This window comes from Barbatula barbatula (genome assembly GCF_947034865.1).
Source record: "Barbatula barbatula genome assembly, chromosome: 17".
Lineage (NCBI taxonomy): Eukaryota > Metazoa > Chordata > Actinopteri > Cypriniformes > Nemacheilidae > Barbatula > Barbatula barbatula.
In genome coordinates, this window is record NC_136780.1 from 5,862,208 (window position 1) to 5,874,678 (window position 12,471).

At 37.8% G+C, this 12,471-nt stretch overlaps 1 protein-coding gene across 1 annotated transcript; it reads left to right on the forward strand.

Moving 5' to 3' along the window:
- The first annotated feature begins 650 nt into the window (after positions 1-650).
- Positions 651-12,057, forward strand: tmem201 (transmembrane protein 201). The gene is made up of 11 exons (XM_079478679.1): positions 651-891; positions 1,773-1,893; positions 2,046-2,234; positions 2,595-2,774; positions 3,196-3,536; positions 3,644-3,847; positions 7,234-7,460; positions 9,009-9,071; positions 9,223-9,504; positions 9,601-9,729; positions 10,745-12,057. The coding sequence occupies exons 1-11, from the start codon at positions 782-784 to the stop codon at positions 10,840-10,842; spliced, it is 1,944 nt and encodes a 647-aa protein (XP_079334805.1). The 5' UTR covers positions 651-781; the 3' UTR covers positions 10,843-12,057.
- The last annotated feature ends 414 nt before the right edge of the window (positions 12,058-12,471 follow it).

Below are 12,471 nucleotides of genomic sequence, written 5' to 3' on the forward strand. Positions count from 1 at the left end.
TCCAAGAAAAAGTAAATAATCCCACTTTCCCGGTTGTTTTCCTACCTGAGGCTACAAAAACATGATCTTTGAGCCTACTAGTAAGATCTTATCGCTTGTGTCATTAAAGATGTACACTTGGTGTAAGAGATCTGTTACTGTGTAAATCTGTATCGTTGTGTTTTAACCACAACAAGATAGTTTGCCGAAGCATGTAGAGTCAAGGTTGAAAAAACTGCAGTCTTTGCAGTTACACATGTTGCCATAAGAGGGCATGCTATGCAATGGTCTCTGCACTTACAAAATATTATAATATAAAATTTAGATTATGAGAAACACAAAGAAAATGAAAATAACACCGTAATTCAATACGCATTTTAATATACGTGTATAAAAAGAAATAGACTTTGAGAAATAGTACATAACCTACTACAAGTATGGATAACCTGAGTACGGTAAGTGATGACAAAATGGAAACTATTAAATAAATGTATTTAAGTGCAACTGTTAATATGCAATACATCGTTAATAGTTGTGTTATAATGACAAAGTGAAACATACGCTTCCAAATATGTATTGGTGAAAAATAAAGTAAATATTTTTACAACGCTGACGCACAACCAGTTTGAAGTGCTTGAGCGGATTTAATGGTCATGGACTTTTATTTTGACAGGTCTTGATACTGCACTCTACACGGATGTGACCGTGTTGTAGATTGACGCACGCATTTGTTGCGGCATGCGGGACTCCAGTGTGCGGCTTGTGAACAATAACACTTCTGTCAATATCTATTGTTACAATAATGGAAGCGTTTAACCATATACTACAACAATATCCGCCGTTTTTAGTTGGGGGAGTCGGGGCGACTGCGATTGCTGCAGGAGGAGCGCTGCTGTATAAAATTGCTACAAGGTAAAGTGTCCCTGCCCATAAAATGTGTCTGGGCCTCGTATAACAGGCATGTTTTGCATAACAGACGCTGTTATTCACATGCAAACGTATGTTTATCAGACAGTTATGCACATATGCATTTGTTTGTGTTTGCGAAGTTAATGAATGCGGCGCGAAATCCGTTCCCTTAGGACTTTAAACCTAACCAAAAATCATCAGAGTTTGCCAAAGTAAGTGCTGTACCGTTATAAACTAACTCAAAAGAATATCTCGACTAGTTTTAATGATAGTTGTTTGTAAAAAACAACAGAAGCCATCACACATATTGTATGTATAATACATGAAAGATACATTAAGCACCATAATATAATTTACGTTGTAGTTTGTTGTTGTGTTAGACACGAATTTGTTTTTTATTATTATTGAATGAGTCATGTTTTGTCTAGACTGATGTTCTACGACTTTATCCAAAATCCACACCATTCATTATATTTTTAGTAATATATATATATAATTTCCTAAATTGTAATCCCATCTAATTTCTAACAGAGAGCAAGTCATTACTTGTTTATGAGGGATGAATGATCTTTTCATTCATGTAATCTTGTCATTTATATTCTCACACACAGAACTTGTTAATGTCTCTCAAACTCTAATCATCATGTGAATGGTGACTTTGACTATGTCTTACTACTGTGATTTAATCCGATTCTGATCCCAGACTTGGATCTGATTTAAATCCTGGGTTTTACATTGGTTGGCTTTGAATATCTTCCACGTTCCATGAAAAGAGATGCATCTCAATATACCTTGGACTGCTTGAGTTACATTTATTAACTGCTCTTGCAACTTAATCAGCTATTCTTAACATAACGTTTCACTGTAATGTTTTTATTCAACAGGAAGAAACCAACGCAGGTCAATGTGAACTGCTGGTTCTGCAATCAGGAGACAGTGGTTCCCTACGGGAACAGGAACTGCTGGGATTGTCCATGCTGTGAACAATATAATGGCTTTCAAGAGGTACGGATTTCATTCAGCATAAATCATTTTGGATCTGAGTAAGGATAATCAAAAATCATTCATCATCATTCAAATACAGGTTTTATTTTTATTAAATCGTTGCTATGATGCCCAACAATTGAAGATTTGTTCTGCACGTTTTTGACCTTTAGAACGGAGACTACAATAAACCCATCCCTGCTCAATACATGGAGCATCTCAACCATGGAGTTTCAGCTGGCGTCCCAGAGACCCCCAAGACTCTGCAGTGGGTGAACTGCCAGATGCTGTTGTGCAAGAAATGCAACAGTCACCAGACCCTGAAGATCAAACAGCTGGCATCGTTCACCCCCAGAGATGATGTAGGTCTAAGACAGACCATCTCAATCTCTTATTTTACGTCAAGTTGTAAACCTCCGAACCCTATGTAGTGTATACAGTGTCCATTAACTATTCTTGTTTAGTTGTTACTATTAGGAATTGAACCTTTGTTTTGTGTCAGTTTTGTTCATTTTAGCTATAACAAGCATCTACAGTTATTTTCTAGAATCTGTGACGTCCATCTTTCGATCATGTTGTGGACATTTGGTTAGATAAATGTGTTCTCTAATTTGAATGTGAATTTCAAGTTTATGTCTAATCACCTTCCCTTTGATGATGGCCATTGCCTCGATAACAGGCAAGCGACTCATAATGTCAAATCCTATTCGCCACTGTTGCAGGACAACTACGATGATGAGATCGAAGTCTTTAAGCATCACCTCGAGCAGACATACAAACTGTGCCGGCCGTGCCAGACTGCTGTGGAATACTACATCAAACATCAGAACCGACAGCTCCGAGCTCTGCTCTTCAATCACCAGCTCAAACGCAGCAGGGATGCTGAGAAGGCCTCTGTCAAGGTGATCTCAACATAATTGCTCAATATAGTTTCATTTCAATGTGTGGGACTTGGCGTGAAAATGCATTAATTACGTTTTTATTTTTTGAAACCGTGAAGAGCTTGATACTAGGGGCTTTATTGAGTGCCAAGGGTGTGACATGATAAACGTTTCCTAGACAAACCTGTAATTTTCTGATGACTTGCTTGTGTAGCATGTAGCAGGTGTGATTAATGAACGGTGTCTTACTAGTGTTTTCTTAAACCACAGCTAGATGGACATAAGAGATAAGAAAAGCCTGTTCTCTCTTGCTTGTTCTCCGTCTTAAGTATTCTGTACATTTTAGAGCTACTGTTGATTCATGTCTAATTTGGCACGCCTGTATCAAGCGCCTGATCTGTTCTCATATCTGGTAATCTTTTTTTTTTTGCCTGATATATAGAGCACGTATTTCCACACTACACCCGGCTGGTTGATCTTGCTCAGGGTCCTTGCGTTCCTAGCCTGTGCCTTTTTGGTAGCTGTGGCTTTGTCGGGATCTGAATATGTCACACAGCCTTCAAGCGGAGGAGCCACTCCACCTAAACTTGCCCTCCCAAATGACACTGAAAGCAAGGCCAACGAGACAAGCAAGATGTGGAACGATCTGGTGGGTCTTCTTCCGGATGAGACGGTGGAAAACGTCAGGCTGATCTGGCAATCCGGTAGTGATCATCAGATGGCCGTGGCCTCCGTTGGTCTCCTGACTTGCATTACAGGTGTCTTAATGGCAGGACCTGACAGGTGAGCAACTTCAATACGTTTCTTGTATTTTTCCACTTATTGTACCTTTTTGTAAATATACTAGAGGGGAAATCTTAGCTTTAATGCATAATTTCTTTTCTATCCAGGTTGAGGAGGATTGATGCCGTGGCATCTGTGCTGTGGCTCCTGGTGATTTGCTTCTACCTTGTCGAGTTTTACCTGAAAACGGACATCCCTGATTGGTTGGAAACGGTCAAGTTTGCCATCACGTCTTTGTGTTGTCTGGTGGGATTCGCTGCGACGGTGGCAACACGTAAATCAACGAATCAGAGGAGAACCAGAGGCCGCAGGTCAGAATCTGAACAGTGACACTAAGATGTTTCATGGGATATGTAAGAGGACACTTTTGAGATATGTCAAGGGTTTAATATTCTTCAGATTGGTACCTCAGACACTCATTTTACACTAACAAATTAATGCACTCCAGTATTGGCATTGAAGATACTCGCTTGAGTTTATATGGGCTTCTGAATCACAGTGCTCGTATTCTGAGCTGTAGAGAACATTATCTTTGCCATAGATGATCTGAACGCAATCAAAGTCTTTCCTTTTGCAGCCTATTGCATCTATCATTTCACATAGACGGGACATCTCATTTTTGTAATGTAGCATCTTTTTTGTAGTTTTGCTTTTTGGTATCCTATAGTAAAAGCATCTCCAAGACATTTGACCTTGTGTTTGGTACAAGTCGTTCTTCTTGAATTTACAACTTCGTTCATGGGTGATTTCTTTTTTATCTTACTTCATATTGCCGTCCTTTTCTCAGTGCATTGCTCACTTAGACATTGTATTTCCGCAAAAGAGGGATATTTTCTTCTTCCCTCATTTACACTGAATACAGACTTTGATCAATAGCATCATGTTCATTCATATTCAATATTTGCCAAGATATTTATTTGACATTTATCAAGCACGTGCCAGCACTATATCTAAATATACTTTAACAAAACACTGCATTACTTCAGTACCGTCTTCCTTCATGTAATCTTTTAAAATATCTTATGAATTTAGTGAAATGACACTAAACATAATACTAATACTACCTATGTTAATTTAATAACATGCACATACTGTAATACTTGTATTGTTAATGCTAGTAATGTAATACTTCAGGTATTCTTGTCAAATGTAAGAAAGGCAGAGAAATCACCGGCTGTAACTGTCGACGCTGTATTTTAAATAGTTTATTTTAAGCAACAGCAGAAGATTATTTTGAGCATTTGGGCTAAATATTGTTCTCCTGATCGAGACCCAACTTGAATTTTAGGTTTCATAGCCTGTAGTAACTCTCCATCTGTTTGATTTTATAATTATTAATAAAGAATTTATGCAAAGGACATAAACATATGAGTTAACTTAGTACTTTGCATACGTATTACACTTAATATAATATACCTCACTGTTAAATCCACTGTATTCAATTATGTGCCACTAAACTTTAACTACTAAGCACAGAAGACTTCTGGTAAAATATAGCCATGTCTGAGTAACTCTGAATAATTTAGACACTAAACCTAATGTGAGAAACGTTAAATTAAAAAGTAAAAATGTAATTGTATTTTACATTGTATGTATGCTGTTTTGGTAAAATGTGAGTGTGATATGTGAAAGAAAGACTGTAGATTGTTTGGTTTCTAGTTTTGCATTACTGTTATTCCCGTGTAGCATGTGACATATAATGTAAAGTTTGTTTTTCGGAGTACTTACTGATTTGACATAGATGTTTACACAACGTCTGCGACTTTCTCCTTTTGTGTTATTGAAATCAAGTTCAGATCTTGTGATATGTAATAGAGTGTTACAAAAGTCAAAATGCTGTCAGCCTACTTTCAAGACTGGCATATAGATTAGCTTTAAATGTTTATAATTTGATATTACCAAAAGGCGAAATGTGTCTAAGACAATTAAATGTAATTCTCTGTTAATGTGGAGAATGTTGCATTTTCCTAATAGCTTGATTAGCAGTAATCATTATTTTGGCACATTTCACTTGTTTTTATAGTATTTGTTACACTCTTGAAAAGAATGAGTCTCGTCAGTTTGCCAGATGCCTTTCCAAGTGATGGTGGTTGATTATTATTTGTAGTTTATGTCTAGACTTGAAATTGTTTTACAACCTCATGTAGTTTGTGAACCAACCAAAGATTTATTTAGCACTACACTTGTGAATAATTCCTGATCCTTTCAATGACATCCATCCAATTTACTCTAGTTTGATTGTCAGTCTCCAATAATGACAATTTTCTGTCATTTAACTCAAACAGAATCTCAACAAATTGTCGGTTTGTATGAATGAATCTGAACTGTAGGGAAGTTTAGCCATAGTATTGCCACAATAGTGCCATTTGTTTTCAAGCTTATTGGTTCTCCGTTGCTTGCAGGACCATAAATGTTTTGTTCAATTCTCTTTCACGTCAACCATTTCATATTTATAAAGAAGTTGTCTTTGGCATCGCTGTGACCAACCTGGTACATCCATCACACTGATGAGTGTTCTGAAGTGACCACACAGTAATGTGAATTAAACTGCATTGTGAAGAATCAGAATTAAAAGCTTGGATTTGTAGGAATGATGTGTTAGATTGCTGTGTTTTGACTAAAGCAGCATGGTGAAGCCATTACTGTATTTTGCTTGGGTTTTGTTTATATATATGTTTGACACTATTTAACCCTATTATAAAACTGAAATAAAATACTGAAAAGTGGGAACTGTGTGTTTGGCGTTTCTTTATAGACTATGGCTGGACATTTAGGTTGCATGTTACATTTAAGATAGTTTGAGAAGTTGTTGTGGTTTTATAATAGAGAAACACCACCAAGAAATGCGTGACATCATCGCATGTGCTTTCTGAACAGAGCAGGTTGAAATGGAGTCAGTGAGATATTTGTGATGTCAAAGTTCACACATTTATTGCCTTAAATGGATAGTTCAACCACAAAGAAGGCTCGTTCACCATCTATTCACCCTAATGTGGTTCAAAACCTGTATATGACTCTTTCTTCTGTGGAACACAAAAGAAGATATTTTGAGAAAAAGAAATTGGAAGTCAATGGGGGGGCAGTGTTGCTTGGTTACCAACATTCTTCAAAATGTCTTCTTTTGTGTTCTGCAGAAGAAAGAAAGTCTTACAGGTTTGGATTAACATGATGGTGAGTAAATGATGAACACATTTTATTTTGAGGTGAACTATCCCTTTTAATATTATTCCTCGTTACGTTTAATGTAGGGTGCCGGTTTTCATGCATTTAAAACATTGCATCATTGAAATCTAACATGTTAATATAGTTTACAGGTCCTTCACGTAGTGAAGTCTAATAATTATGATCAATGAGTCCATGTGCAGTTAATTAACGTATTCAGACTTCCCGTACTGATTTTATGGTAGATTCTTCCGTTATACATTTAAATATGGTAAAGTCTTGTAAATACAGTCGAAAATGCTGCTGCCTTATGCTCATTGCCACAATGTTTACTGAACAACCATGCAAATACTGGAGGATGCATACAGCTTTGTGATTAACAGGTGAAAATCTGTTTTCTATGGAATTTCATTATCTGCCATCAATATGATTTAAATGTGTGTCAAAGTAACAATAGCGTGTTTAAGGAAATTTGTCATTTTGAAGGCTGATTAATACTCAGCGTTGGATCGACTTTGCTCTTCGTCTGTTGCAGGTATCTGTCTAGTAGTTCTCCTGAGCTCTACTATAGTAATCGCTCGCCCTTGCTGTCTACACCTGCGTCTGGATCGTCTTCCTTCATCCCCACGCCTCCCCCCAACCTGTCGCAGCTGCTCGTCCGCCAACAAAGCCACAGAACACGCAAGGCCTCGCCCTCCTCGCTGCCTGGCCGACTCAACAGAGCCCTCTCTCTGGGAACGATCCCCTCCCTCGCACGAGCAGGTGAGTGCATGTCTGCTGTAGGATCCAATAGGAGAAAAAATTAGACTGAACAGTACATTTCAGATTTCCGTTACTCGTATGTAATGACTCGTATCAAAGGCACTGTCCACATCTTAAGACAATAAAAGAAAAGGATGAATTTTTGTAATGTGAAAAATCCTATATTTAGATGAAGGTTGGTAAAGTAGGGCTAGTAGGGAGGCCCCAGGTGCTGTTTTGTGGGAGCAGTGCAGAGTTGCATGATGGGAAAAATATGGGTCACTGGCTGACAGACTGAATTTACTTGGCTTACTCTTCACCCCAGACTGTGCCGCACCTAATGGGGGAATTCTGCCAACAGAAAGTTAAGCGAAAGAAAGAATACTTCGAAGAGTGATTGAGAAATAGTTTAAGTTCTCCGGCTACATGCATGCTAACGGGATTTTCCAACCACTGGTGGGTTTTGATATAAAGGAAGTGACTACTTGATGTTAAACCGGTCCACAGATGATCTGTTTCATCTTATGGTATAATTAGATTTGCTTCTGTTTGCTTTGATTCGTGTGCTTTTTATTTTGTTCGTGTGCTTAAATGTACTTGAATCAAGGATGCAAGTAAGTGGGCGAAAGGTACAATTTAAAGAACCATAGGTTTTTTTAACAGTCATAATGTGACTTTGCATGGCTTTATTCCCCATGCTCCATCAGCTGGGCTGTTGTGTCTTTCTTTGTAATACACACAGGCTTTTTAAAGCCAGGGATCAGGGATGATGTTGGGAGTGGTGTTTAAATGACTGTTGTGATATGGTTGAAGAATCACGGTTTGTTTCATGTATGGATCTTCAGTCGAGACCAGATGAGATGGCAAACTTTAGCCTCCTTTAATCAGATCCACGGCTCGCCAGAAACCTATGGTTCACCTTATTCCTATTGATTTATTCGTAAGAATGTTAGCCATTGTTTACAAGCATTCTTCCAAATTGCTTTCCATGTGTTCATCAGAACAAAGAAATGCAACAACTCACAAACACAATTTTCATTTTTGGGTGAACTGTCCATTGAGATCTTACACAACCTGCAGTGTTTAACAGAAGCATTATCGTATCACTCATCTCTTGCTTCTGATCACAAGATTTCGTGAAGAGTCTTTCATGTCAACAGTGGCCTGTACCTGCTCCATCATGTACATCCACCCATCTGCTCTGTAACGTTAACTGGTTTGATAGGGAAGCTCCTCCAAACAGTTGCAGCTGTGTTGGCTTCATATAGAGACATTCCTGTAATGATGGCATAAAAGTGTGAAATTATTAAACATTGCAGTTGGATGAGTGTTTCGTTATTCGATTAAAGTTTCTTGGAATTTCTGTGCATTGAATCAGAGCTTGTGATACTTTTTATATTTCAAGAAAGTTTGCATGGAAATGTTTTAAATATGATTTTAAGTTATTGATAGTAAAAGTCTGGTTTATTTATATGTGCAACCCTTGATGATGTAAGATTTTTTTTACACATTCTTGGATTTTTTCAATCTATATGTTGTGGATTATTTTGCTAACATTTTCTCTTTTAGATTCAGGATTTCTGTTCAGTGGAAGTCGACCGTCCTTACAATGCAAAGACTCGCCAACCTCAGGTAACTTGAAACAAGTGGATGAATGAACTCATCTTTATAACTTGAATTAACCAGAACTCTCTTTTGATGACTTCCCTGTTATTTACGTAAATTATTCTCCAGTCAAATCAACATTCGGTCAATTTACTGTTGATTTTCTCTAATGAAATAGACTACTACTCCCTAAAGTCTGGAAGTCGGCCCTCCTCTCCTGCACCATCCCCTACCCCTTCAGTTGCCGGTTCAGTCACTTCCACCTCCAGCTCCGCCAGGCAGCGTCGGCCGCTAATCAGCCCAGCAAGACTCAACATTAGTGGCCAAAAGCTGCAGCTCTTTTCCTCTCCTCTGGAGACTTTCAGTTTGGCCTCACCACCTCTCTTCCTGCCTGAGCAGAGCCATGTGCACGGTGGAGGATTTTTGCCTGATGTGCCACACTTTCATTCACACAATAATGGTATGGTACAGATTTATATTAAACCTTTTTTTCTACAAAGTGTAGTTCACAAAAAAACAATCTGTAATTGAATGTTAATTGTCATTCTACAACCAGGTTCACTCATAGATGAAGGCAGTGTGTTTGAGCATGCTGTGAAGCGAATGGGCAGCTCCTCTGGGTCTTCAGACTGCCATGCTGACACAACCACAGGAAATGGAACTGAAAGCCAGTCTGAATCGAAAGGTAAGGTGACCGGGTGTCTGCGGGGTCTTAAAAAGTATTAAAAGTTGATCAGTCAATTTAGAGAAAATGAAGGCCCTTAAAAAGTATTAAAAGTCTTTAAGATGGGATAACATACGCAATTTCTGCCAATCTCATATTAATATTGAGTTCCTATAGAGTAGTATTGCATACGTCTTATCTTCGAAGAGTATTTAGTTTGATCAAATTTATAAAAGAGAGATACAGCCAATCTTGATGCAGAGCAGCCAATTTTGAAGCAGCACAGCCAATCTTGATAAGCAGGTCTTCTATCGGTTGGCGTGTGGGCGGGTTATTTCTTTCGCCTTGCCGTGGGCTTGCTTTTTTCCGGGAAAATTGCCTACTAAAAGGCATAGGATCCCTGTTACACAACTTTCCGAAACAAGTTGGAAATAGTCATACGTCCAACTCGTTTTTTAACAAGTTGACCATGTTAAGAATGAGAAGTCAGAATGCATTACATAGCATGTTACCCCACCTTTAAATGCCATTTTCCAAGGGATTACATTTTGCTTCTCATATTTGTTCACAGAGGTCATATGCTAAAGTTTGCCTGATTTAATCATTGCATAGGCGAATAACGGAAGGTCCGTTTACTCCCAGTTGTTAAACAACATCGTTGACTAATGGTGGATATGCAAGTTTTCATGCAAATGGTTGAAGGATAAAGAGTTGGAACCATGGCTCAGGGCCGTCTCTGGGAATAACCGTGAGGTGTACTGCTCTGTGTTGGAGGGCGATTAGCGTAGCCTCGTTTCTCTTTCTAATAAACCTTGCATTGGGTTAGTCTCTCAATTATTCTGTGGCTTTGTTCCCACCCTTCTGAATTATGTTGCTATTTTACAATCTGTATATAGTATATTAAAGTTAAAGTGTCACCAATGTACAATTAAAACTTGAAGTGTATAGAAAGAAATTTAGCTCCATGATTTCTTTATATACCCTTGGCGATCACAACTTCACCAACACTTTATATTTATATTTTTTGTCTTCTCAGGTTTTCTGGGTTTGTCCCTTTGGCCCGGGCTACTGTTTGCCAGCCTGACTATCAACCTAAGCTTCATCTGCTTCTATTTATATTACATCTGGAGATGAAAATGTGTTTCAGGCCTCAGAACTTGGAGGTCACACTCATCTCCAATGTGCACTGATCTATCCTTTTCTCCATTCGTCTGGATTCTTTTGCAGGGTACATTTGCTGCTATCTGAAATACAGAAGGATTGTTTACTGGCAGAACCTGCAGAATGACAAGATTATTCTCTTAAAGTCGCTGGGATTCTATTCGGTGTCAAAGTATGACGCTTGCTTTGTATAAACATGTTGTTTGTGCATGTTTAAGCACCATTTGTTAGTATTTTTAAACACTGGATGTGTGTGAGAATGAGCGTGCGGTGTTTAATTTAACAGCTGAATGTTGGCCACATGATTGTATCTTTATCACATACTCACCCGGCTTCTTTTCCGGTTACTGGTGTACATGTTCTTGTTCATCCTACAGCCTCGGAGGATAATACCAGGTCACATCATTGTCATAATGATGTTAAAGGTGCATAAGTTTGTAAGGTTACTAAGGTGCAATATGTTTGTGATGCGTAGTTTTCAGAATGTCCCTTTGTTTTATTCATTCACGCCACCTGTTTAATGACTCGGGTCTCAGATGAAAAACAGGATAGTGTTTATATTTTGTATATAAAAATGTGTATCAGGACTGCCAGGTTAAAATAAACCTCGTAATGGTTAAATGATGGATTTGGTGTCTTCTGTATGATCTCTTCTGTTTCAGTGAAACAATTTAACGCAAAATCGATATATTAATGGATAAAGCCAAACCTTCTACATTCATTCCATTAAACATCTGTGAACATTCATGTATACATCAAACAAAAGAGGTTTGGGTATGTAGTGTTTTACCGTTGTGATGAATATAACTAGATTCTGTAGTGCTTTGTTGTAACTTTTCATGAACAGTTTGTGAACATAAATCCTTGAGATGATGGTTCTGAAAGCTACTTTGTTCTTCGGATCTGATTATTAGAACAATTATGGGAGTCACGTGATGGGAAACATTTACTTGTTTTTGAAAGTTGTCTTTCTGAATTTAATTCATAATGGTAAGTTGCATTAGTGGAGCATTTGGCATGTGTCCTGTTGCTGATTTTTGAGAAGATTCTAAATGTTGGTTTTATTGTTTACCTATGCCGGTTACGTTCTGACATATTTCTCAAACTTGACTATTTCTGTGAGCGTGTGGCTTTATTTAGTATATACATATATGTATTGCTATATTAAAGATGTCTTACAAGTCCTAGAAATCTCTCTGTGTTGTATTATTGAACTATTTATGTTTATTGTTATAGGGTATACTAGTACCTAAAGGTGGTGTACTTTGATAATTTTACATTCAAATGTAATTATAAAAAACACAAGAAACACATGTAAATTTTGAATTGTACACTGGAAGTTTCACAGTTCCCCATTCTCCATTACTGGTTCAGTGTCGACAGCTTGTCTACTGAGAGTCAATGATAACAATCTCAATTCTTCCAGCATTGTATGTCATTTTACATCCGAGTATGGGTGGTTGAAATATTACAATGCTGTCAATGTCGATTTCCACAGAAATACAGAATGTGATTTGAATTACAAAGCAGCAATCCATTTTGTACTCGGTTTTAAAGATGGACATTTGGCACAGAAATGACTGTGCAGGAGAAAAATATCGT

What these genes read in the sequence shown, in the direction of transcription:
- tmem201 (XM_079478679.1), top strand. Translation starts at nt 782, where the DNA reads ATGGAAGCGTTTAACCATATACTACAACAATATCCGCCGTTTTTAGTT. An exon ending in AGGAGAACCAGAGGCCGCAG is followed by an intron (nt 3,848 to 7,233) that starts GTCAGAATCTGA and finishes CGTCTGTTGCAG; the next exon opens with GTATCTGTCTAGTAGTTCTC. An exon ending in AAGCCAGTCTGAATCGAAAG is followed by an intron (nt 9,730 to 10,744) that starts GTAAGGTGACCG and finishes TTGTCTTCTCAG; the next exon opens with GTTTTCTGGGTTTGTCCCTT.